We start from the raw sequence: 27,789 nt of genomic DNA on the forward strand, positions 1-27,789 counted from the left end.
ATCATTGCTCCAAGACTCCCTTCTTTGTTGACAGTGTCGAAACTCAAATTTTAGTGTTTTAAACTCATGCATTGAATTAGATGTGTCCTTGTTACACTAGATAAGACCAAATTCTCATATATCCGCTTTTTTATTACTTTCTTTTGTGCTTTAATTGATGCAATTTGCATAAGGAAGAAAAAAAGATCATTACTTCTCACTATTTCTGGGAGTGAGTTTTGCTTGCTAATATAAGAAATGGATAAACATACTCATTTGTGATTAAACAAAAAAGGAAGGAAGATTTTTGTATTTTCAATGTAGGTAAAACGTACATTCTTCTGAAACTGGAAAATCACACAAAGGTGAAAACTTGAGCCAGAGACATTAACACCTCTACCATGTGTTCCTCTATACAAAGGAAAAGTGAATTCACACACTAACATAGTGAGTATTCGCAGTCTAGCAGTCGTGTTAGAATTTCCTCACAACTAGGTCTTTCGTTTGGCTCTGCCCAGCAGTCTGCAAAATAAGCATAAAAGAAAAATGTAAATGCCTCGTCAAACATCTAGCTGTAATTGAGACTAAATACGTTCTATGCACAGAAGGTGTAAAAAAAAAATTACACAATCGAGTCACTTATAAAGTAGTAATTAAACTAATTTGATAGTGTAAAGAATCTTTATATTGTCAGTGTATATTAATATAGCTTAAAATTCGGCTGTAATTACCTGCGATTAGTCTACCAAGGGGTCCCTCAGGTATCTCTAGCCTTGCTCCTTCATTGGCAACAGCATAAACTACCTAAAAACAAGCACAGCGCTTTACTGGATGCAGCCATGTGGAAATACCAATGTGTTTTCTAGAGCTAATTAACCTGTATCAAGCTACAAGGTTACATTAACATACCCGATCTGGTGGTATACCCTCCCACGGTCTGTTTAGGGTGCAAAGCTCCCACATTATCACCCCAAAGCTAAAAATGTCACATTTTTCCGTGAAAGGCTCATTACGAATGAGTTCTGGAGCCATCCATTCAGGAGTGCCAGCAGACGCCAAGTCTTTCATAGATGCATCTGTCATTATTCTTGAGAGCCCAAAATCACAAATTTTGACAGTCCAACGCTTATTCACGAGGCAGTTTGCACTTTTTAAATCACGATGGACAATCTTCATCCGATGTAAGCACATCAACCCTCTTTAGCTCCAACAGAAAAATGAGTCAGTTTCTATTACATAACTGCGGTATTTTTTTCCAGAGGTTCTAATAAACCAACCTGCATATATCACGAAGCATATTGAGCCTCTTCTGCCAGCTAAGCCTCTTCTTTTGACCACTTAAATGGGTCAAATAATACAGAGATCCCATCTCCATGTACTCAGTAACCATTGATAAACGTGGAGGGTTTGCACAGGCACCCAGGAATAATATAACTGTGAGGAATGACATTAGTTAGATCACACTCATCTAACTACAAATATCAGACTTTTAAGCAAATTGGCAGTAAAAACGAACACTTAAAAGAAACAAGAAAAGAGATGTACCATTTGGATGCCGAAGCCGGCTGGGGAAAAAATGACAAGAAAAGAACACTTAATGTTAGTATAGTATAAAGCTGAAAGTAACAGAATCCATAAAGAAGATACAACACCTAAGGATAGAGATCTCATTGCAGAAGTCCTCCATATTTTCAGCAGTAAGATCTTGCTCCAGAAAAACTTTAATAGCAACCTCAGTTCCATTCCACTTGCCACGGAAAACTTCTCCAAAGAACCCTAGAAATATAACCAGAAGGTTTAGACCTCAATCTCTAATACAACTTAGGGTGGTGGAACCAGATCGTTCATTATAAAAATCAGAAGTCCGCGCCATATTGTAAAACTCAGCATTGATTCTACAGATCACTGTACAACAAATATTTTATCTTCTGATGAAATGAATTAACAAAACATAAGAAAATGCATATCTGGTCCTTGATCATAGAAGAGACAAGAAAATGATTTTACTTTTCTCAATAGGTAATGTACAAAACCTTTCCAATACAAATCCTTCTGGCATCCGTTATCTAGTGCATCTCTTACACTTCAGTGACACGACACAATTTGTTTCTTATTTGGCAAGGGTGTTAGACACTGTGAGGACCTCATTCTCTAAGACAAGAAGACTGGATAGGACGCAAGCTCTGGTGTACATTCAATTTGCAAGGTCCACATTCAAGTTAATAGCTTTTAGTTTAGTATCTCCGTTCCCAACAATGTTTTTGCTGTCCATGCCCTAGGGATCATCTGATCAGTAGCAATAAACCCATTGCAGAGGCTCAAGTATGGAACAACAAAAAATAATATTAAGGATGGAAGATTTAGATACAAATCACGAGATACAGCGTTTGTTATAAATCCGTTTTGAAGTCAAATCAACTAAATTCTTTTAAGAAATTTTATAATGGAACACAGGATCTTAGAGCTGATAGTCACAAGAAAAGAGACAGACGATCAAGAAAACAAATAGACTCATCTCCATTTATGGTGTCACCTTTAGTATGTCAGAACTAACAGAAGAACCTATTTCACCCCAATGTCCACACGTGTTTTTTCTGCCATAGAGGCCACAAATGTTGTCGTTTTGTACCTCAGATTCAAGAGAAAGAAAATTGAAATGAGACATTTCAGGTTCAGTACTAAGCTCATCTTTCACATTGAGAGGTGCAGAAGCATATTGGAGAATCTATGAGCAATGTAGCAAAACCCAACAGAACACATCAATAGGCCATTAGAAACCCTCACTGTGTCACTAATCTTCAATATGATCCACTTTCATGTCTTCAGCCCTTCGTAGATGTTCTAAAATCAATGTATACTTAGTTAAATAGTAAGTTTAGATAGCTACGGGTGATCTGCTTCCCTCGCTCCCTCACACAACACATATGAACCCTCATTTGCTTAGGTTTACTTGAATACGGTCCCCAAGTATCCATCCCTCTGTAGAATCCTCCATTGTCTGAAGTGAAGCAGATATATCCGATTTTCATTTAATGCTAATTAACGCACAAAAGGATCAAAGATTTCATGAGATGATGACAAAGGATGAGCTAGGTTGCTCATACATTAAAGTGGGCAGAGCATGATCCACCAGCAATAGCATTCTAGTCTACAAAGCATGAGACCAAGGAGCAAATACGCAGTCAATGCAGGCATATTAGTGGCACTAAAGAAATATGTTATCGAAGAACTTAACAAATAAACAAAGAAAGAAGCTGAAATATATAAGCACTACTACAAAAATGTGCTAGAACAATGCTTACCTATGCCAACTCGAGTGCCAACAGTCAACTCTGAGAAGTCTATATTCCATTCTTCAAAAGGTAGAAGAGGCTTATTCTGATACATATGTGATTCTAGAATCCTGTTCCAGGTTGAAAACAATTCATTATTCGTCCTGTCCGGACCACTACTTTCTGGAGCCTGCCTCCTCAGCTCGTGGGGAGATGAGGGTAATGACATTGCCTTCTGTGAACTGATCTGCTCCCTTGAAAAAGCAAAAAAGTTAGAATGCAGATCCAACATTTCATCACGCTGATAATGGTGAAAATCAGGGACCAAAAAGGTACGCTAGTTAGTCATTGACTGAAACAAGTGGAGACCAAAAAGCATCAAACTACTGTGGGGCTGAAATCTGTGAGGTGAAGATAGAAGTATTAGTTGTCAATCAGACTTCCCGTAATATCACCAAGGAATTTAGCATATACCCCTGATACATGTCCAGCAATCTAGAGAAGGTAAAAATAGATTCAGACAAGATCTTAACTTTCACAGATTGAAATGATGAGTTTCGGGTTCTAAACTGGTTTTGGATGGAAAAGCAACAACCTCTAGAATTAAACCAAAATCAGAAGCGAAAGGATAAAACTTTTTCATTTATTTTCCACAATAAGATGAATAAGAGTTAAAAGGAAATTTCAATCTCAAATCCAAACATCAGAGCAAAAGAGGTACAACTGGAAAAACATAATTCTGCTGGTCATTGGATCGAAAATAAAACCTAACTGTTACCGGAGCAAAAGACATCAAAACTACTAGTGGTCCGCAGAAGCGAAAGGATAAACTTTTTCATTTATTTTCCACAATTAGATGAATCAGAGTTAAAAGGAAATTTCAATCTCAAATCCAAACATCAGAGCAAAAGAGGTACAACTGGAAAAACATAATTCTGCCGGTCATTGGATCGAAAATAAAACCTAATTGTTACCAGAGCAAAAGACATCAAAACTACTAGTGGTCCTCAAAACAGAGAGAAAAAGCAACATACATCCTTTTTCAGATCTGACGCACAATCTCTGTTGTTTGAAGCATGAAATGAAGTATTTTCCTCTTGTTCTTTCAAGAGTCGGTTCTGCTTAAGTGCTTCATTCATTGCTCTAACAGCCCTGGTATCAATATGAGCCAAAAATGAAATTAAGTACAAGAACGTGGTACCTAACAAGTGTTTAAACAATCTTCAGGTCAACATCCATATAGTGGCAAAGAACTAACAGGCATAATTTCTAGGTACGGTATTCTATTTCTGCCCGTAAGTGGTCCTAGGTGATGTTCGGATAGTTCTTTGGAAATGTTTATTGCGATTCATAATTTTGTTTGATTTTCACCAAACCACCCACATTATTACTTTCATGACCATTATCTAAACATAATAACATTTCAATAAAGCAACATGTATTAGGCAAATGAGTTATTATGACAGAAACAATTTTAAAAAGCAAGAAAATAATATAAAAGATAATAAAAGCTTACAGCAAAACAAAATAAAGTTAGAGAAAATTTTGAAAAATTCAAGCAAAATATGGAATAAGTAATAGAATAAGAAAGGTGAATTATGGAAAAAAGCTTACAGAAAAAACAAAGGGAGGAAATAAAATAGAAATTTCTTTAAATTTCAGAAAGAATTTAAGAAAGAAGAGTCAAAGTGAAATCAATGAGCTTTGCTTTGCTTTTTTGAAAAAACAAAAACACATTTTCTTGCTTCTATATCAATTACCTCTGTTTGTGAACACGAAAAACATTATAAACTTTTTCAAATAAAACACAGCTGAGAAACTTCTTGGAATGTGCCAGGAAGATAGGTATAATGACACAGTAGGAATCAGTACGTTCAGATTTGCACAAAATTTATACAGGAAAAAGTGAGCCAATGTATAATAGAGCTGTTGTAAGCACTGTTGATAAGACCATTATAGTAGAAACATTGACCTTACGATATCATCACCAATTTCTGGAGTTATACTAATGCTCCTTCTTCGTAATCTTCGTGTTTCTGATGTTGATGCACCTTCTGACCTGTGAAACACAGAAACAATAGGGAACTCAGCATTCTGAAAAGAAAAAAAAATTCTTTTTGAAAAGGTAACATATAAAAATCAATAATAATAATAATAATAATAATATTGACAATCCTGATATGTTGATTCAGTTATTAACAAGAAATAGGGTGAATCTTACGAGTATAAAAGTTTAGAACCTGCACATATTTTGACTTAGATGCACACTAGTATTTTTGGTATTACCTCTCCATATAAAAATATGAAAGGGTAATGTAGTTCTGTTGAGAACAGAAAAAATGAACAAACTGCACATAGTTTTTCCATTTTAAAGAGGTTTTAATTTCTCTGAGATGGTCTATAAAAAGAGGTAAGAGAAATTGAAGTGGTGGAACATGTTTAAGCTTCTAATGACCTAGGAAGTGTTCCCATAGCAAGAAAACCAACTGCAGTATCATACTGAAATTAGCAACTGACTCATGTTGTTTGCCCATGTATTGTTCTCCTTTGCTATTAAAAGTATGTAGCTCTTAATTTTAACAGCATGTTGAAAATAGTTTTTGGGTTAACCGACACCTAAGCATCTCGGTGAATTGCACTAAGGTGCACTGAAACAAACAATCTCAAATTGATTGCTGAAGGGATACATGGATGGGAAAAAATTAAAAGCTTAAACTCATTTTGAGCCCAATATGAATTTAAGTGGCTTAAATTTATCTACAAACTATCGAGAAAATGATCAAAACGGTCCCTAATGTATGAGCTTTGGTTGCACTTGGTAATGTATAAACCTGATGGAAATGATCCTTATTGTATCCTAAAAGGTGATTACTTGGTCCTAATCTCTATAAGGTAAAGATATTTGCTACTTTTTCTGTCAAAATAAACGGAGTCTTCGGCATGTGCAGTTTAGGTGAGCTAACTACAAAACAAAGGTGCCTTCTTGGTCGACTTTGCATAAATAATACCCACGGACACACCTACATGATTGGCATTTTTATCCCCACATTTTTCACTCAATAAAGTATCAAACTCAATCCCAAAAAACCAGATTTCATTAAGAAGCCCAAAGTTTCTCCTGGAAAACTTGGATGAGAAATTGGTAGGAACAATTACAAAAGACCATCACAATTGTGGGGTGAGATAGAGAATGAGAAGTCAATGGAAAATGAACTGGAGTCGAGAAACTTGAAGGTTATTCTCTGGAAGACAAATCTGGAACCCTGAGAAGACTTTGATGGGTCAGTGAGTTGCAAAAAGGAGACATCTTTAGTGATCTTAGCATCGCCAATAAGACCAAGATTTGGATCAAAGTGGGAACTGAGTCCAATGGAGAACGACAAAATGGAGCACGGGAACAAAGCCAAGAGGAAGATTGCTTTGATTAACATTGGTTTGCGTGGGCTCTGTTTATTTTGACGGCAAAACGATCGGGTATCGTTAGAGTTTCTCTATAAGCTATTAACATAATATCAAAGACACCACATCCATGTAAAGCTTGTTCTAGACCCAACATTTTTTTTTATAAAGTGAGCTCCCAAAATCATTTGCTGACATCGTGGCTTAGTTCAAGTGGCAAAGGTTGAGGGACTTGTGGGTCACAAGTTCGAGCCCCACGTCATGCGAATTAAGCCTGGTATTTTTGTGGAGAAGGGCAGAGGGACTGGCTCATTATACCCGAGTTCTGAATGTTATGGTTGGTCCAAAGGGTTGGCCCCAGACGGATTTCTCAATCGTCAAGAAAAAATCATTTGCTGACACCTCATTCAGATGTTGACGAAATGTGTCCGTTGACAACACAAGGTCACCTACCCACAAAAAGATAGAAAGAACTGCCCTGTAGTTTATACTTTTTCTTCTAAATCAAGGCACTCTTTACTCATTATCAGCGTTTCAGAAATTAAATACTCATTCACAATACTTCAAATGTTCTAACTATATCACAATGTTGTACCTTGATGATTGATAAAGAAGTCCGAAATCCATACTAGAATTTCGGCCATGATTAACTTCAGAGTAGAATTTCATCAATTATACAATCTCACATGAGATGGCTCGTGAGAAGTCAATGATGCTCTGATGCGACATAAAGTGATCTTAAAGTATAAGATTCGGAACTTATATTTAAGCATCATTGACCTCTTTTATTACTTCTAACCTAAGTGTATGAACCAAAGGGTGTAAACTGGGAGACACTAAACATGAATGAGAAAAATACCTGATATAGACCAAATAATGGGAGGGCCAAAAGTTACAATATAATTGATTCTGATATGTAAATTTTGCAGTTATACTTCAGAGGAAACAGAAAACGGGACTGAATCAGATACCTTGAAGTAGCAACATCATCTGAATAATCCCTGAATGTTTTGTTATCACCACTAAGCATGGACCGTCCATGTGCTCTAAATGAAGGATGCTCGGGACTGAAAGAATATAATACAATTGAAAAATGAGAAAAAAGAACACAACTACACATTAAGATATTGCACAGTGCAGTTCAAGTAAATGGAGATAATAGTCACTTTGATGTTTATTAAATACATAAACATCTAAGTCCCAGTTTATTCATTAGATACACTAGACAGATTCAGGGATTGAAACAAAAACCATGCCAAGCTCTTAAAAATATATGCATATCCTTATTTTCCCTAAGGATCAATAAGTTATATCTACAATCTCACATGTGAAGTTACAGTAGAAACTATTCATACAGGAGGTACCCCAAATGTATGCTCTACCATGAGCTGTCAAAGCCGAGTAGCGACTTAAGGTATTGTAACTTGTAACCATCATTTGTCAAAAAAAAAGCCTGGAAATTCCTTTCTCAGAGTCTTCTATTACACTAATTCAGGGGGCAAGTATTTTTAGCTTAACACTTTCACGTATAGGAGCAATCGCATTCTTTCATGCTTGCTCATCCAATTTCAGAATAATTCCCAGAGAACCAGATATGTGTCACCAATATGATTCTACTTTTACACTCGGAATCAAAACTTAGCAACAGCACCAAGGATCACAACATAGCAGGATCATCCTCATCTTCTGACAAGGATCTATGGGTATAGAGTAAAGATAATCGTATAGTAGTGTCTAATATAACAATGGAATTAAATCAGATAAAAAGCCAACCAATCAAATTTGACACTCCCGTGACGTTATGCAATGTGCAATGCACAAAGAACCTTAATCTTTTTTATAAGTACAAGTACCTTAATCTCAGAACACAAAGACCTCAAACACTCTGTTTCAGAAGCATGTTAATCTTTACTTTAAAGTTACCCAACATGATAAATTTGTCTTCATTTATGCCCTACATGACCTGCTCAGCAGCATCGTTCTGATTATCCAATCAAGAATATGTTCACGGCAACAAAGTTTGGTAACATTGACGGTGAGAAGTGACGCCGTCAGAAAACCTACTAGAAACTGAATAGATTTACCTGTGTGTTTCATAATCATTTCTAACATTCACATACAAATTCATGTAACATACTGAGAGATGTGCAAGCACGAATAGACCCAAACATTACAGGACTGTGAATAAATATATTGTCAGAAGTCCAAAATATTGAAAAATCATGTTAAGGAAAAAAAGAGTAGAGTCTGGGTCATGAAAAAGAAAACCTTGAACTTGCAGTCCTCGGTTCTGTTATAACTTTCCGGCGACCTCTTCTCCAAACCGTTGAAGCAGTATTAGGTTCGCTATGCGACAAACTGGTACAGAAATGATTTAATACGAAAGAAGCAAAATAATACCTTAGTTTCCAAAAGTAATCCAACAAATGGCCGTTCAGAATGTTTTGCATTCAAAGAGGGTCTCAGTATGAGCTAAATAATACCTCAGTTTTCTGTCAATTGAAGTGTTAGAACGCAACATCATATTCCTCAACGAATATCCAGCAGCACCTGAAGATGCTTCAAATCTCCTCTGATACTGGAGGATGTCATCTTTTTCAGAACTGTAGAAATGGAAGATCAGTTTAAAATAACAGGCTACAATATATAAGTGAGCAACAATCTGTTTCTCCACCAAAGAAAACGAAATTTCTAAGGGAAGTTACAGTATGTCTACGAAGATTCTCATCACGCAACAGAAAAAGAGTACAACAACAACATACTCAGTGTATTCCCACAAGTGGGGTCCGGGGAGGGTAGTTTGAACAGAAGAAGAGTATGAAAACTAAATAGAAAATTCTCATAACACAACAGAAGAGTATAAAAACCAAATCGAAATTGAATATATTCAAAATGAAGAATAATTTCCTTCTAACCTATCAGTATCGTTTCTCTCTGAAACCCCATAGAGGGGGCTGTTCGGCTCCAGAGGTGAATCGCAGGAATCATTTTCTGCAGAATCACTCTCCCCAGCAGCTATGTGGGTTAGGAAAATAGCCTTGGTTGTTCGTGGAATAAGTTGACCAGGAAAACGCATAAGGTCAACAAGTAGCTCCACAGAATTTAGCACAACTAGTATAGACATGTGCTTATAAGATTCTTCACACTCGGACGCTCCTTCAGCAGGTAAACCCTGATTTGTGAAACATAAAATTATAATAAGTAAAATATAAGCAGATATGGAAATTAAAGAAATGTTAGCAACGATTCATAGTAACAAGTAGCAAGACACTGTTTAGTCCTAATTTTAGAGATAAACAGAAATGTGCAAGCAAAAATAATTTTCAAGCTCACCACAACTAGCCGGCTTTCAAGACCTACAGTATCTGCAAGTAATTTGAATAATATTGCTCGAGGACGGCATGAGCCATGCTTTATTTGACCCAACATCTGGACACCTCGGTTGTCAGAAATGTGAGAGGCTTCATCATGTGAGGCTTTAGTATGACATAGTTCCGAGTTTGGTCGTTTGTAAACATCAGACACCTGTGTAGGAAGTCATACAAGCAACAAAAAGAAATCATAAATGTCGATAGACCTTAACGTCAACTCTTTTCCCTCTTCTAAGAGTAAAAGTTCAAAGCATAAACCTACAGATTTCACATGCTCCCACCATTTTAACGCTAAAGTATTTTCAGTTTGAATTCTTACGCTCTCCCATTAGAAACTAAAAAATACATTTTGAATTCTTATTTTACTAAAGGGATAAATAAACTTTTGATCCTTGAGTTATTAATAAATTCTGGTTTAGATACTCGTGATATTTGGCTAAGCATACTTAGCCTTCAATAAATTAAATTGTGTGTTTCTTTATCCCTTTATATAGGACATCCAAGTCTCCAATCCTAAAAATGTTGGAACTAATGTAAGTGTAACAGCAACTTATCCTTAATCCCAACTAGTAGGAATTTCTGTATAGCATATACGGATTATTTGCTTCCAATATATTCTATTCTTAGCTAAATCCCCATTGATTAAGATCTTTTGAGACAACATCGTGTGCTTTTTCGTATATCCGCCCTTTTCAGCACCCTCAAGTATCATCTTGTCGCACCTACAATTGGTACATCCGGAAGTCTACAAGAAGCATGGTCAAACCATCTTCTACTATTGACGTCATTCTATCCTCTAAGTGTGCTTCAAGCAATTCTATTTGATGTGATCATTTCTAATCGCAACCAATTTTGTAAGAGCGCACATCCATCCGTATTTCTACAAAATCATCTTGCAGATATATTAGACCCCAAAAACCCAAAATTCCCCCGCATGTAATATGGTTGGACTCACAGCTGTTCTATAGAAATTTATTTTCCCTTTGTTAAGTATCTTTCTATTACATAGTAGCTCCATAGAACTCCTCCATTTCAATCATCCTACTTTAATTTTATGAACTATATTTTCTTCTACTATGTCATTTTTCTGAAAATGACTAAGCTTGATATTCATATTGACTTCATTTTAGGCACCATAACTCCATCTATTCTCACTTTATCTTTGTTCTACCTATATATGGGCTAAACGTCGTTCTTTATACCATACATTATCTTATCCATAACTAAGATAAACAAGTATGAACTCAAGGGACATTAGGTAATGAAATATGTCCCAAGTCTTGGTGGATAGAGTTACATGGAACTTGAGCTGGTGGGAGTAGCAGGAATTAGTCGAGGTGCGCACAAGTTGGCCCGGACACCACGGTTCTTCAAAAAAATCATGAACTCATGGAACAAGTTAATATGTAAGTTGAGAGAAAAGGATATATGAATACCCACCAATCCAGCTATCTTTTTTATCATTGCTGCAGGAGTTGAGTTCAAACCTTTCACCAGTGCAACAATGAGTTGCTTTAGCATTGAGAGCTTCTTGTCTTTCTTGGTGTCCACAACTATAACATCTGCTCCTAAACCCTCAGGCTCCAAAGCATGAAGCTCATCCAATGTAGGAATGTCTTCAAAAAGTTCCTTTAGCCTTTTCTCCTGCAAAACAGGAGAAGAGAAAAAATTCACACATTAAAATTTTAGCCATGCAATTCCTATTGTAATTCTGTAACAGCACCCACATTAGAAGATATAAAAAGTACAAACATTAAAGTTCTAGGGCACTGAATATATAACTCCAATAGAAATGTGTCCTTACAGAAATGTAAAGGTCAATTTCAGGTGTATTCCTTAAGCAATATAAAGGATCAGATTAAACAAACAAAATACTATTGAGGCAGGTGATGGATCTCGAGAAAACTGTAATCATATGGAAATATAAGATCTAGATTAATAATTATAATGGCGAAGTTAACAAATATTTACCATTCATGAAACTAGCCAGTACAATAATTTCCTCAAAACGAGGAAACACATGCTGATAGCAGTGTAGGAGTAGAGTCTTTTTTAATAAGTAGCAGATTAAGAGTAAAGTTACACACCGGATCCCATCCAAAAAAAAAAAGAGTAGAGTTATAATATTGTCTCAGGAAAAAAGAGAGCAACAATGCTAAGTGCAACATTCAAATTAAAATAAAGTAGAGAAAGTGAAACTACATGCATCCTGAATAAGAACTAAAATAAAAGAAGCCAGCAAAGTTTTTACCGTTATATTTATCACAAAAGAAAGAGTCATATTCACGATATCACTTCTTAAATCTTAATTTGTTGTTAGCTTTTCCTTAACAGAGGAGAAATTCTATGTCCTCCCTTCTTCTATATCCCTGTCCTCCCTTCTTCTATATTCCTGTCCCAGAGAAACGGACATGGTCTAATTTTTTTCGTGGAAGCAAAAGAAAATAATGACCACATTATGCTATCTTGGTTGTAGAAAAGAATGAAACGAATGAGGGGATCCTAGGAACGACTGGACTTCCTCCATTGCATTCCATGGAAGAGAGAGGAAGTATATCACCTGAACATGATAAGAAGAGAGGAAACACGACTTGAGTCTGTGGGATAGATAAACTAGTCTTGCTTCATGTAATGGGTATAATCCTTAAGGTCTATTACAAGAAAACCAATGACATTGGCAGGATCTATTCAGTTTATTATCATACATTTCTATGTATTTGAGGATAGTTATCCTCCTCCGATGTAATTTAATATTTTCCAGAAAAGAAACTGATCATTTCATCTCACCTTTTACCTAAAAACTGACGTAAGATCCTTCCTCGAACTCCCTACCCATTCTAATTCACCTCCAAAAGTAAGTAATTTTTGTAATATATGAACCAAGCAAAAATTTGTAACATATGGACCAAGCACCACCCATATAAACTTCTGTGTCCATTTACTACAAGTAAGGGACCATATATTCATTTCTCGGACTACATGAGAGTTTTTTTTTTTTTTGGGCAAGGTAGAGTACATGAGAAGGTTTAATGTTATTGTTCACCTCAAACCTTCTATGATTAGAGAAACAGAGCACAGCAACTAACAGTCCCCATTCCACGATGATCAGATGTTGCCGAAGGAATAGCAGAGGAACAAACAGTTAGAATTCAGTTTTGCTAGCCACCGAAGAGGTGCCAATGCTCTTGTATTGGCAGTTCACTTCAATCACATTGCAATAAATCAAAGAATTCCTGTAAAACTTTGTCTTTGACCATATGATCCCTATGACCTGAAAGTTTTATTTCCCTTTGATTTCATTTTGCGCCAATTAAGAATAAAGTAAGCCAGTAAGCAGATATGGAAGCAAGGATCAAAGTGACATGGCAGCTACTTAGCACTCCTCACAACCAGTGAAGACTTAACTTCTTTTCCAATTAAAATGAAAATCCTACAATCTGAATCTCACGTTTTTCTTGCTAGTGGGATTTGACCATAATTTAAAAGATTTAAAGTTCTTAAGCATCACCAAAAATATATTAAAAGAGTCTTATGGCATGATATTGCTCTAATTACTTTTCAGACTGCAAACTCTACATGTGCCTTCAAGCTTCCTTTATCAGTGTGATGTCCTCAAAGATACTTGATAACCAAGATCGTATACTTGAAGAACCTCTTTCAGCTACTCGGAAAAAATTGAGGTAGATAACTTGAAGGTTTCCTATATTTCAAAATGAATTTAAAAACTAAAATAGGAAAACGGTTAAGCTAAAAATATATCTTTTTTCGAGGGATTAAATAATATCAAAGTGGAAGCACAGCTGAACAATCATGTTTATTTCTCTCATTCTATCATTCATGGCATGTAACTTGCTCATTTGACAAAATCATATCAGAAGTGCATCTATTATTAGAAGTGTATCAGTTGTATGCGGTTAATATTCAATTCCTTTAGATCCTAGAGGGCAAAAAGAATTTTTAATCAAGCAGAACGAATGCCGTGTTACAAGCAACAATACAAAGAAGTTATAAGTTTCAGTGCTCACAGGAACAACAGAGTAGAAACCATTTGGAATAGGTTCAGAAAGTGTTCCAGTTTTCCAGAGAATCTGGGAAGCAGTCTGAGAGGATAGCCTATCATATTCTCTCTCAGTTGGTTCCCGATTCCTCATAATTTCTTCTTTTCCATCAAGTGAAACGGATCCCAACTTTTCAACATAATCTGAAGGCCACCATGCAGTATTGGGGTATCTATGCTCTGGAAGCTCAACTTCATCTGGTATCTCTTCCATGTCAACAGATAGTTGAATTGCAATACCATCTCTTAACTACTACTACCTCATAGAGGAGCTTATAAATGCTGCTTCTTTGAGACAAAATATCATGATTTAAAAGCTTCTTCTCCTATGATCAGCACAAGGCTGATGCCATGAACCTGCAAAGTGAGAATTGGTTAACTCAAATTGAAGTGATTCTTCAACAAAAGACTGTCTATAGTTCCTTAATGCATGAACTCAAAAGAAGCAGGGCTGTTGTCCGAAAAGCTGCAGAAGAACTCACTGAAGCCTTGTGCACATGCTTCCCCTAGAAAATAAGAATAGAAAATAGGAAAATAAAAATAAATAAGAAATAAATGGACCATAATCAAAGTAGAGAATTAATCACTATCTCAAGTATCAGATTACTAGAAAAGACGCTCTATTACTTATGAAGAGTAGTCCTTGAAAGAATAGAAAGAAAAACCAAAAACTCATAATCTTACATTAGTAAATACAATTTTTCTTGACCAGTAGGACTATATGACAAAAAAATTTGGTGGAATGGTGGAGGAAAATACACTTTGTACAATCTCTGTAGTGATCGCCGATTGATTCGCCGCTCCGGTGAAGTTGTCCTTGCCGAAAATTTTCTCTCAGATCTGGTTTCAGTTTCATTTGCTTTGTTGAATCAATCCGATTACGTACGGTTGCTGATTTCGGGATCAACTTTTCATTCTTGATTCCTCAGTCAAAACACCAATTGGGAAGATTTCAATTAGAGTTCTCCTCAAAACCGCCATTATTGCTTCCCCTTGTCCCACAAGCCCCCACAATTCACTTACAGCGCTTTGGCCAAACCTTTTTTTCGTTTGATTTATTAAATCGCAGATCTATATAGTTCCATCGTCTTCATTGAACTTTCACTTTCTCCGATAATTCCCCAATAACCCAGTTTTGCGCACTTCTTTGATATCTTTTCCCCCGATTGCATCGATAAGGGTTTCCTGAAGGTCGGTGTACATCCAATCAAAGTTAAACAAGCCCAAGTCTTGAATTGTAGAAACAGTTTCTTCTATTTGGTGAAGGAGAGAAGTTCTCAGCTATAGGGGGGTTTTCCATCGCCGGCCAGATTTCCGCTAACTTCAAGGGCTGCAATCCAGGTTCTATTGTTCCTCTCTTGTCTTGATATTTTAATAGTTTGATATTTTAGCGTAATTGTATCTCCTTGTCTGCCTATTTTGTTCTTGGATCTTTAGTTAGTATTTGCCCTAGCATTGTCAAATTAATTGCATATTAATTGCATTAGAGATAGCTTTGCCTACTTGTTTATATTGTTATCTACCTGTGTACATCTTTATTTTGAATCTTTTTATTTTGAATCTTTATTGCACATTTTCTTTATGACCTTTAGTTGTAGATTATAGCCCCCTTTAGCTCTTGTATTGTATTTTTTCACCTATTTTTCTATCCTTTATTTGTAGATTATAGTTCCTTTAGTTTCTTTGTTTTATTTCTTCACATGTTTCTCTGACCTTTAGTTGAAGAATATAGTTCTCGTTAGTTCCTTTATTTTATTTCTTCACCTGTTTTGCAACCTGTGGTGGCAGATTATATTTCGGTAATTCATTTTATTTTTGTCGCTTGTTTTCGGGATAGTGCTTGCATAGTGACTCATAGATTATAGTGTCTTTGGTGAACGATGGTAGGGTAAGGTCTTGTCCTCGGGGATGTCAACACGGCGGGGGGAGGGGGGGTAAGAGGGCTAAGGGAGCTACTAGGCTGAGAGTGGGGTCTTGGAACATAGGAACTTTGACTGGAAAATCTGTAGAGTTAGTGAAGATTCTCGAGAAAAGGAAGATTAATATAGCTTGTGTACAGGAGACTAGGTGGGTAGGAGATAAGGCGCGGGTTGAGGGCAGTTTCAAACTTTGGTATTCTAGGAGGGTGGGGGGCAGGAACGGGGTAGGTATCTTGGTTGATAAAGACCTCCGTGAACTAGTGGTGGAGGTTAGGAGGGTGAATGACAGGTTGATAACTATTAAGCTAGTTGTTGGAGGTTTTACTTTAAACATAATCAGGCTTGGATGAGGAAGTCAAGAGGCGTTTCTGGGAGGATTTGGATGAGATGGTGCGTGGTATCACGCATACCGAGAAGCTTTTCATAGGAGGAGATTTCAACGGCCACATTGGAGCGACGCCTAGGGTATGATGATGTGCATGGTGGCTTTGGTTTTGGAGATAGAAACGGAGGAGGAACGTCTTTGCTGGACTTTGCTAGAGCATTTGATTTAGTGATAGCAAACTCGAGTTTCTCGAAGACGAGAGAGCACTTGGTCACCTTCCGGAGTTCGGTGGCCGAGGCTCAGATTGATTATTTACTCTGCAGGAAGTTTGATAAAAGTCTTTGCACGGATTACAAGTTCATCCCGAGTGAGAGCCTCTCGACCCTTCATAGGCTCCTGGTCATGGACCTTGAGATCACGAGGAAGAGGAGGAAGAAGGCGATGTATAGCTAACATAGGATCAAGTGGGGAGCTTTGACGGAAGCTAAAGTGCAGGAGTTGGGGGTCAAGCTGGTGACTATAGGGGATTGGAGGAGTAGTGGGGACGCAAGCGCTATGTGGACCACTACTGCGCAGTGCATTAGGGAAGCCACGAGAGAGGTATTAGGGGTCTCAAAGGGTTACTCTGGTGGTCACAAGGGAGACTGGTGGTGGAATGGAGAGGTGCAATGAAAAGTGAAAACCAAGAAAGCAGCATATCTGAAGCTAGTGGAAAGTGTAGACGAAGAGGAGAAGAGGTAGAATAGGGAACATTATAAGTTGGCTAAGAAAGAGTCAAAGCTAGCAGTTACGGCGGCCAAGACTGCAGCTTTTAGTCGTTTGTACGAGGAACTCAAGGGCCGAAGTGGGGATAAGAGGTTGTTCGGGTTAGCCAAGGCGCGTGACTTGGACCAAGTGAAGTGCATCAAGGACGAAGAAGGTAGAGTTTTGTTGGATGAAGGGCTTATCCGTCGGAGATGGCAGACCTACTTCCATAGTCCCTTGAACGAGGAGGGGGACAGGAGCATTGTACTGGGTGTGACTTGGGTATTATAGGCGGATTAGAGTTGATGAAGTTGAGGGAGCTATGCGTAAGATGAGCAGGGGCAAAGCGACCGGGCCGGATGAAATCCCGATGGAGTTTTGGAAGAGTGCGGGCAAGGCAAGCTCGGAGTGGCTCACTAGGTTATTTAATGTCATTTTTAGAACGAAAAAGATGCCCGAAGAGTGGAGGTGGAGCACGATGGTTCCGGTATACAAGAACAAGGGTGATATCCAAAATTGCAATAACTATCGGGGTATCAAGCTGCATAGCCATACTATGAAAGTCTGGGAGAGAGTGGTAGAGCTAAGGGTGAGGAGGAGTGTGTCTATTTCCGAGAACCGGTTTGGGTTTATACCGGGGTGTTCGACTACAGAAGCCATCCACCTTGTTGGGATATTGATGGAGCAGTATAGGGAGAGAAAGAAGGACTTGCATATGGTGTTCATCGACTTAGAAAAGACGTACGATAAAGTTACGAGAGAGGTTTTGTGGCGATGTTTGGAGGCTAGAGGTGTACCTGTTGCCTACGTCAAGTTGATTAAGGACATGTATGATGGAGTAAAGACTCGAGTGAGGACGGTGGGTGTGGACTCGGACCATTTTCCGATTATAATGGGGTTACATCAGGGGTCGGCACTTAGCCCTTTGTTGTTTGCTCTGTTGATGGACGTACTGACGCGTCACATCCAAGGGGAGGTGCCGTGGTGCATGTTATTTGCAGATGATATTGTATTGATTGACGAGACGCGAGAAGGTGTGAACACGCAATTAGAGGTATGGAGGCCAAGACAGAATACTTGAAGTGTAAGTTCAGTAGCGAGACTCAAGGAGGGGAGGGGGAGGTGAGGTTGGACTCGCAGGTCATCCCTAGGAGAGGAAGTTTTAAGTACCTTGGGTCCATTATTCAGGGGGATGGGGAGATTGATGAAAACGTCACACATCGTATTGGGGCGGGATGGATGAAATGGAGACTCGGTTTCGGTGTTTTGTGTGACAAGAAGGTGCCACCGAAACTTAAGGGTAAGTTCTACAGAGTGGTGGTTAGACCAACGATGTTGTATGGGACTGAGTGTTGGCCAGTCAAGATCGCTCATGTCCAGAAGATGAAGGTAGCAGAGATGAGGATGTTGAGATGGATGTGCGGACACACCGGGTTAGATAGGATCAGAAATGAGGTTATTCGCGATAAGGTGGGTGTAGCCCCTATTGAAGACAAGATGCAGGAAGCGCGGCTTAGGTGATTTGGTCATGTGAGGAGGAGGAGCACAGACACCCCGGTGAGGAGGTGTGAAAGGTTGACATTGGAGGGCCTACGGAGAGGTAGAGGTAGGCCAAAGAAGTGATGGGGAGAAGTGATTAGGCAAGACATGGCACAACTTCAGCTGACCGAGGACATGACTCTTGATAGGAAGGTATGGAAGTCGAGGATTAGGGTAGTAGAGTAGGTAGTCTCGAGTGTTCATAACAATAATATTGGCACGCAATCTCGCTTTCTGTTGGTAGTAGATTTTTATGACTAACCGTTGTTTTCTTTCATTGTTGATCACCTTACTATCTTGTTGTTTTTATTCTGCTTTTATATGGCTTTTTGGTACTGTCTCTTCTTGTCTATATTTTCATTAATGTGGTGCTTATACTTTCCTGAGTCAAGAGTCTATTGGAAACAACCTATCTGTCCTCATCACAAGGTAGGGGTAAGGTCTGCGTACACACTACCCTCCTCAGACCCCACAGTGTGGGATTATACTAGGTATGTTGTTGTTGTTGTTGTTGTTGTTGTTGTTTTCTTGACTAGTACTATGAAAGCCTTGAAAACTGAATGTTTCTTAAGATATTTAAGATAAATGATCAAATTCGAATTATTTCTCTATATTCAGGTCTGCAAACTTTTTCTACAAGTACAAGTTTGGCAATTTACTGAGAGTAGTAAGGACATAAACTAGGTGGCGTGTATTAAAGACGATTCTCAACAAGTGTTGATAGAAGAAAAAATAATGAATGAGAGATGGAGAGGCAATTCTAATCAGTTATTCAATTTGAACCACAAGAACAACATTTTAGATCTCCATACATCTGGACATGATAGAAACTTTACACTCCACTGTTTAAAAAGCGAAAAGCGCAAAAAAGCAACAAGGTCCATGGGGCTTGAAGCAAAAAGCGATACGTTAAGGTGCAACTTCATTAAAGTGAAGCGCATAATTTATGGAAAATATCAAATATAAAATATATATGGATTTAGTAGTACAATAATCAGATTGCAGTCAAATAATTAAATTTCAACATCCAATATACAATCACGTTATTTTAATCCAACTCCTTAAAGTTGAGATTCAAAGAACCGACAACTTATTCGTCGAGAACCCTTTCTTGTCATGTTTGGAGCGTACACTTGTTTGAAAACATAGCTTCACCCATGAAGCGGTAAGCCCCCACTTTGCATCACTGCATTGCTTTAAGCAATGACTTCTAACAACATTGTTACACTCGTAAAATTAGGCTGACAAAGGTAAAGGATGCCATGAAAAATATCAAGATTAGAAAAGTATGGTAATCCCTTATAGGTTTAGAAGTTTCTTGGAGAGATTGGAGTAGGGCGTCTTACCAAGCTATTTAGTGCCATACTAAGAAGTGGGAAGATGCCCCACAAGTGGAGCAAGAATACCATGATTCTAATTTATAAGAACAAATGAGAAAGTCAAAATTGTACAAAACTATCATGATTGAATTCATCAGTCATACTATTAAACTCTGGGAAAGAGTGATAAAGTGTAGATTTAGGAACATTACAAGAGTGGCAGAGAATCAGCTTGGATTTACACCTGGTAAATCTACAATAGAGGCTATATTCTTGTAAAGAAGATTGATGAAAATTTATCATAAGAGGAAGAAAGTTTTACATGGTCCATCGACTTGGAGAAATCATATGATAAAATACCATGAAAGGTCCTTTGGTGAGTGTTGGGGAAGAAAAGAATTCATCTTAAATATATAAATGCCACAAAAAATGTGAGAAGGAGTCACTACTGTGAGAACAATAGTAGGAGATAGGAAGGAGTTTCCCATAACCATCGGTTACACCAGGGTTCGGCATTGAGCTCATAATTGTTTATCCTAGTTATGAATGAGCTAATCAACACAATATACGATGAGATCTCATGGTGTATGCTATTCGCTAACGATACTATGCTAATTGATGGAATCATCAAGGGTGTTAACCAAAAGCTTGAAATATAGAGAAGCACTTTAGAGGGTAATGATTAGGATAGGTAGAAGTAAGACTGAATATATGCACTCCAAGTTTAGTCAACTTAAAAAGAATGAAGTTCACGTGAAATTAGATGGAATTGTGATGTATAAATGCAAACAATTTAGATATCTAGGCTTTTCAGAAGAATTGAATGGTACAAACATAGTGCCAAAATGCTACATATAGAATCAAAATCATATGGTTGAAATGGAGAGGAAATATCGGAATGTTATACGATAGAAGTGTAAAGGCTAAAATGTTATATGATCATTAAGCCATGAGCAACCTTTAAATACAATGAAAAATGAACTTCCTAAAATGTGCTCGTTTGATGAAGAGCACTTATTTAACAAGACTTATCCTAATTCAAATGCTAGAGATAAGGTCTAACTCTAACAACCAAAGGCGGACCTATGTGTATTATTTAGGGGTCACCGGACCCCGTAAACTTAAATCTTGTATATGTATATGTGTATACCTTAAAAATGGTTAATTTGAATCACTTGGTACCCTGAACACTAAAAGCCTTTAGAGGGCACTGGTTAAGCAGAATATTGTGCCCACATCGTCTTAAAATCCTGGGTCTGCCTCTATTAACAACCTAACAACCTTTATTCAAATAGACTATCTTAATAGAATGCTAAAGAATGGACCTAACACTAACAAATTTTTTAGCAGTAAACATGTGCGCTGATATGAACCCTCAAGGTAGGCAGTGTGTAACAACGCCTAGCTTGAATACATGGTTGTCGAAAGCTGACTTTTGAAGAGCTTTAGTGAGAGCATCGGCGAGTTAATTTGCAATATGAATGTGAACAACCTGGACTAATTTTTCTTGCACTTGCTTCTAAACAAAGTGAAAATTTACAGCAATGTCTTCAGTAGATGAGCGATCTATTGTGTTTTGTTTTGGGATGACCAACTCACGGGATTTTGACCAAAAAACAAAATGTAACCAGAAGTCGAGGCTCGGGCACTCACATCTCTAGCCCACTACGCATCAAAGTACATATACAGATTGAATTATTTCGCATATGTAGAAACCACACTGAATTGTACCTTATAGATACCTAAGCACTTCTCTGAGTACTTTCCGATGAAGTTCAAATGCTACTACTACAACAACAACAACAAACCCAGTGTAATCCCACAAGTGAAGTATGGGGAGGGTAGTGTGTACGCAGATCTTACCCCTACTTTATGAAGATCGAGAGAATGTTTCCGGTAGACCCTCGGCTCAAGGAACAGTGAAACTAAAGTAACAAACAATTGCAACAAGGTAACAGGGTAATGGAAACGAATAACACAACATATACTAATAACGGACCAGGAATAAGAAAATACAACAACAGAACTAGTATTACTGACAAGCCTAGGAGAGACTCACAACTATATGTCAACCTTCAACCTTAATACTCGTCCTTCATGCCTTCCTGGTGAAGTTCAGATAGCGAGTGCATAAATTGAGACAATTTATTAACTGAGAAGCTTATGTCTGGACGGGCGAATGACAAGTATTGGAGCTAATCGAAGACTTTCCTATATCATGTAGTATTTTGCACCATCATCGTGATTAAGTACTTCGGTGTCATTTCATTGGAATTTTGACTGGACTGCATTCTCTCAAATTTCTGCACGTGGTATGTCATTGATATAATTTGATTGTGACAAACTAATTCCATTTGCACTATGAATCACTTCGACTTCTAAAAAATAGTAAAGATTCCCAAGATGACAATGACCTCTAGTGATGATAAATATCATCTGCATAAACAAGAAAATACACGATGGTGTGCGACTCGGCAAATGAGAATATACCTTTCCTACCTACTCAGATAAACTGCATCAAAATCGTCAAACCAAACAAATGACCACATCACAATTAACACGGCTCGCACAATCAACTATGCCCTCAAGCTAACGCGTGTTTAGCGCCATGGGCCGACTCCTCCTTAGTATAAGCGGTGCACAAATTAGTGGGGCACATGTAGTCTCACCTGAATACAAGCCAGTCTTCTCTTATCCCGGGTTTCACGAACCTGTAACTATGGCGAAGCTTGCCTCAAAGGCCTAGCTTCAGTTGTCCCGCCAATTTGATATCAAGGGTTTCAACCATGACTTGTTGTCATACTCCCTTTGCGCATTTCATATGATGAATCTTATCTAGGCGCACACCCGAGAATGGCAACAGACATGTCAATCCCTCACGTAGTACTGAGCGCCCCTCTCGCACGCACAGTCCATTCCTCAAGGTTAACACTTGTCTTGTGCTTGCTGATGCAACCTGTGCTTTGATAGAGTACGGCAACGCTTAATCTAATTGGCCTTTGTCATGCTATCTTTCATATAATGCCAACAATTGTCATAAGGCTAAGGCATTGCCAAATACTACCCTTACAACATACTTCCATCCCGCGTAGTGCAGCGCCACCCACAATTACATGTCTAGGCCAACGGACCCTTGCTCGCAAGGCTAGACCCAAGCCATGCTCACAAATCAACGCACAAGGCTCTTAAGAGTGGTGCCTCAAGTGCTCAATCAGTGGAGGTCTTTATCCTTCCCAAAGAAAATCCCGCAGAGCATAGTCGTTCCATATCACAATCCTCTGGCAAACGTTAGGCGCCCAACGCCAGCACATGACTAGGCGCCGCCCGTAGAGTTTCCTAACTCATATGGGTAAGACACTCCTTTGAGTAACCCAGGAAAGACCTTGAGAGTTCACTTGGTGCGGCTTCTTGACACGGGGAGAGCTCAAATAATTTATCATCATTAGGTTACTTCTATGTTGCTTCTAAAAAAAATTCAGATCCCAGCAAGAGCATAGTTACCTAAATCAAAAGTACTCTCCATCGTCAAACTTGAGATCAACTAAGTTCTAGTTTCAAATGTGGTAAATTTCAGCACAAATACAGTTGTAATTCAGAAAAACAATTTGGTCGAAATTCAGAAATTGACTATACACTACAATTTGCCTTACTATTTGATTTAAAAAGCAAGGGATAAATAACTGAAATAAAAAAAACGCGTTAAAATGCGCAGAAATTCATGCTTATGTTAATTTAAGATGAAATTGGAGGATGTAAACGAAATTACACAAGTATGATCGCAGAGCTTACCGGCCAGCAGATCTTACGAAGCGAATCTGAAGCTTAGTACCAGGCGACAATGGCATTTGAATCTTACGTAACTTTCTGAAGATTCAGAGTGATGCTAGCAAGGATTTAGAACTCTTAACGGAGTGAATAGACGGCAAGAGAGAGATGCAAACGAGGCAAACGTGAGAGAGACACTAAATATATATATATATATATATATATATATATATATATATATATATATATATCATATAAACACAAAAACGCAAGTGACATTAAGACAAAACAAATTAGTTTCAAAGTTAGAAGTTTTAAAATTAATTTAAAATAAAAAAACAAAAATAAGAAAAAATAAAATTAGCTATAATAAACAAACGAAAATATATAATAAAAAACCTATCCATTCACATTGGGGATTAGTTTCAAGTTGAATTTTTAAAATTATTTTAAAATAAAAAATAAAAAAACTTTCAATTCAAATTGGGGAGTAGTTTCTCTCTCTATATATATATATATATATATATATATATATATATATATATATATATATATATATATATATATATATATATATATATATATATATATATATATATATATATATATAAAGAAATAAAAAATTTTCAATACAAATTGGGGAGTAGTTTCTTCCTAATATAGTAGTCTATATAAATATCTATTTTATTTTATACATATAAAAAGAGAAGTAAATAATTATATGATATCAAATGGTATAATCATAAGACGAAAAGTGTAGATTTTTAGGACAAAGCTCCAACAAAGTTGGAGTTTTAAAATTATTTTAAAATAAAAAATGAAATTAAAAAAAATTGCCATTTCAAATTGGGAATTAGTTTCAAGTTGGAGTTTTAAGACAATATAAACTTATTTTCTAACTAAAAAACCTTTTGAATTTTAAATTTTGAATTAATTGATTATTATAGATATCTTATAATTAGCTATAATATATATATATATATATATATATATATATATATATATATATATATATATATATATATATATATATATATATATATAAAAAAAATCAAATACCCATTCAAATTGGGAGTAGCTTCAAGTTGTAATTTTAAATTATTTTTTAAAAAAATAGATGTAACAAAAAGAGGAAAATATATATATTAAAAAAACTACCCATTCAAATTAGGGAGTAGTTTCAAGTTAGAGCTTTAAGACAAAATAAACTACATTTCTAACTAAAAATCTTTTGAATTTTAAATTTTAAATTAATTGGTTACTCTATTTAAATTAAAAAATATAGATATCTTATAATTAGCTACAGTATAAAAAACAAAAACAAAACTACCCATTCAAATTGGGGAGTAGTTTCAAGTTGGAATTATAGAAATTTTTAAAAAAAGAATTGCCAATTCCAATTGGGGAATAGTTTTAACTTGGAGTTTTAAAATTATTTCAAAATAATTAAAATAAAAATAAAGAAATAAAAAACTTTCAATTCGAATAATATAGTAGTCTCTCTCTCTCTCTCTCTCTCTCTCTCTCTCTCTCTCTCTCTCTCTATATATATATATATATATATATATATATATATATATATATATATATATATATATATATATATATATATATATATATATATATATATATATATATATATATATATATATATATATATATAGGTCTTTTATAAAAATAATAAAAAGGCTTATATCTTTATACTTTTGATGAATTTAAAATTATAATTTAGTTAAAAATATTACATTATTTAAATTTTCAGTAAATTACAAAATAAGAAAACTAATCAAATATTACAGTAAAAAAGAATGTACAAAAGGATGGGGATAAAGATAATTTTATGATATTTATAGACTTAATTAATTAATAAATAAATAACAATCAATAAAATTATTAATAAATTTAGACAATTGAAGAATTTTGAACAGTATAACATAAGTTTTTAAAAAATATATTCCTAGATTATTAAAACATATATCTATATTATAAAAAGAGAGAAGTAATTTCAAAATATAAAAATAATTGACAAGTTAATAAAAAGTCATATTAGTAAATGCATAGTACTAAGTACTTGCTAATTTAATAATAATAATAATAATAATAATAATAATAATAATAATAATAATAAAGAGTAATAAGGAATAAATAATTTATTTGATTATTATTTAATGTGTATTCTTTGGTTTTGTATAGATTTTGTTATTTTTCTGTACACTACATGAAATAATAAAATAATAGCTAATATTTATTAAAATAATTTAATTTATTAAATCATAACTTTATAAGATTAATATCCTAACACTAGTATATATCTATATCTATACTATATTAAAAGCACGAAACCCCTATCGAAATATCCTTCGCCTTTTTTATCCTTCATAAGTACATTATATGTTGGATATACTTGTAATTGTTATCACTATTTTTTTCTTGTGGGTGAAATAAAAAAATATCGTGTGCTTGCTTTTAGGTTTAGGAATCTTTAGAATTTATATTGTTTGGGATTCTTTCCTTATGTTTTTTTTCCATTGGTTTTTGATTCCTTTAGATGTAGGATTCTTTAGGATTTTTATTTATTACGATGTGTATTGTAAGACTTTTATTCGTATTCAAGTAAACAAATAAAAACCTACTTAAAATAGAAAAGCACATATATGAAAGAATCTTAACAATGAAAAGAATACATTTAGCTACAATTATATTACTTTCTCAACCGTTTTGCTTTGTCGATATTACACTGGTCTCATTATCTTTCTCAACCGTTTTGCTTTGTCGATATTACACTGGTCTCATTATCGACTTGTGTCACGACCCCAATTTTCCTTTATAGGATGTCGTGATAGCACCTAGTCTCTAAGACTAGGTAAGCCTAACAATTTGTGGAATAGATGAATAATAAACTCAACTTCAATCTCAACACATGATATATAAATATAAAACTGCAAATCAATGATTACAACTCCCCAAAACCCGATAGAAATAAGTCACAAACTTTTAAAAGAAAATATTAAATGTCATCATACATCAAAGTCTGAGGATAAGGGAAACAACATACTAAGGATAGAGTGGGACTCCGAGGTCTGCGGACGCTAGCAGATATACCTTGAAGTCTCCACGTATAGTCTAGCTTATTAGTATCTGGCATGATAGGAAGAACCTCGATATGCACAAAAAGATATGCAGAAGTGTAGTATGAGTACACCACAACTGTAACCAATAAGTGACGAGCCTAACATTGGTAGAGTAGTGACGGGGTCAAGTCAGGGCCCTACTGGTTAAAAGAAAAATAAGGCAGAATATATAATAATATTTGAAATGACAAAAAATTTAAACAACGAGAAACATCAGAAAATAACAGCTCAGGGGCGTTCCCTAGATACCGCCTCGTAGTCCCAAATGTAAATATGCACGATAGGGGGATTTTCCGAGGTATTGTCTCGTAGTCCCAAAGTAAATATGCAAGACATGGGGGATCTCCCGAGTAAACCCCTCGTTGGCCCAAAGTAAATATGCAGTACAGGGGGATCTCCCGAGGAACCGCCTCGTAGTCCCAAAATAAATATGCAACAAATAACCGAAGGAACAACGGATTTACAATAAGAAATCTTACAGTTAAAGATTTAATTCAAATCAAGGGAAGCAGTGTCACGACCCCAAATTCTCTCTGTAGGATATCGTGATGGCACCTAGTCTCTAAGACTAGGTAAGCCTATCAATGCGGAATAATAATAAATATCTGAAATAATTAAACTATAATTCAAACAATTTCAACTCCCGAAACCCGGTAGAAATAAGTCACAAGCTTGTAAGAATTTATCCTCGATGTCTCTATATAACAGAGTCTAAAGAAAATAAGGAAGAAACATAACAAGAATAGAAGGGGACTACGGAGTCTGCGGGCGTTGGCAGATATACCTTGAACTCTCCTCGTACAACTAGTTTATTGATGCGTGGTCTTAAGATGTACCTGGATCTGCACAAAAATATGTGCAGAAGCGTAGTATGAGTACACCACAGCGGTACCCGATAAGTGCCAAGCCTAACCTCGGTAGAGTAGTGACGAGGTCAAGTCAGGACCTACTGGAGAATAAATAATGGCA

The 27,789-nt window shown here is 36.2% G+C and overlaps 1 protein-coding gene across 2 annotated transcripts; it reads right to left on the reverse strand.

Moving 5' to 3' along the window:
• Positions 1 to 238: 238 nt before the first annotated feature.
• LOC104117209 (serine/threonine-protein kinase EDR1) lies at positions 239 to 23,878 on the reverse strand. Of its 2 annotated transcripts, XM_009628222.4 has the most exons (18): positions 23,714 to 23,878; positions 14,561 to 14,584; positions 14,047 to 14,435; positions 11,462 to 11,665; positions 9,984 to 10,175; positions 9,566 to 9,822; positions 9,134 to 9,253; positions 8,919 to 9,008; positions 7,622 to 7,717; positions 5,224 to 5,310; positions 4,286 to 4,403; positions 3,282 to 3,498; positions 1,632 to 1,755; positions 1,525 to 1,544; positions 1,257 to 1,413; positions 889 to 1,177; positions 711 to 783; positions 239 to 501 (listed from the first exon to the last, which is right to left on the reverse strand). In XM_009628222.4, the coding sequence occupies exons 3-18, from the start codon at positions 14,290 to 14,292 to the stop codon at positions 419 to 421; spliced, it is 2,373 nt and encodes a 790-aa protein (XP_009626517.1). In that variant the 5' UTR covers positions 14,293 to 14,435; positions 14,561 to 14,584; positions 23,714 to 23,878; the 3' UTR covers positions 239 to 418. The 2 variants fall into 2 exon arrangements, with proteins under 2 accessions (XP_009626517.1, XP_009626516.1); XM_009628221.4 differs by lacking the exon at positions 14,561 to 14,584.
• Between the last annotated feature and the right edge of the window lie 3,911 nt (positions 23,879 to 27,789).

Source organism: Nicotiana tomentosiformis, chromosome 8, assembly GCF_000390325.3.
Source record: "Nicotiana tomentosiformis chromosome 8, ASM39032v3, whole genome shotgun sequence".
Lineage (NCBI taxonomy): Eukaryota > Viridiplantae > Streptophyta > Magnoliopsida > Solanales > Solanaceae > Nicotiana > Nicotiana tomentosiformis.

Excerpts from the sequence above, each read along its gene's own strand:
- LOC104117209 (XM_009628221.4), bottom strand. The coding sequence starts at position 14,292 with ATGGAAGAGATACCAGATGAAGTTGAGCTTCCAGAGCATAGATACCCC. Across the intron at positions 9,254-9,565 it reads GAGAGAAACGATACTGATAG|TTCTGAAAAAGATGACATCC; the intron begins GTTAGAAGGAAA and ends CCATTTCTACAG. Across the intron at positions 1,178-1,256 it reads ATGCTTCGTGATATATGCAG|AGGGTTGATGTGCTTACATC; the intron begins GTTGGTTTATTA and ends TTGGAGCTAAAG.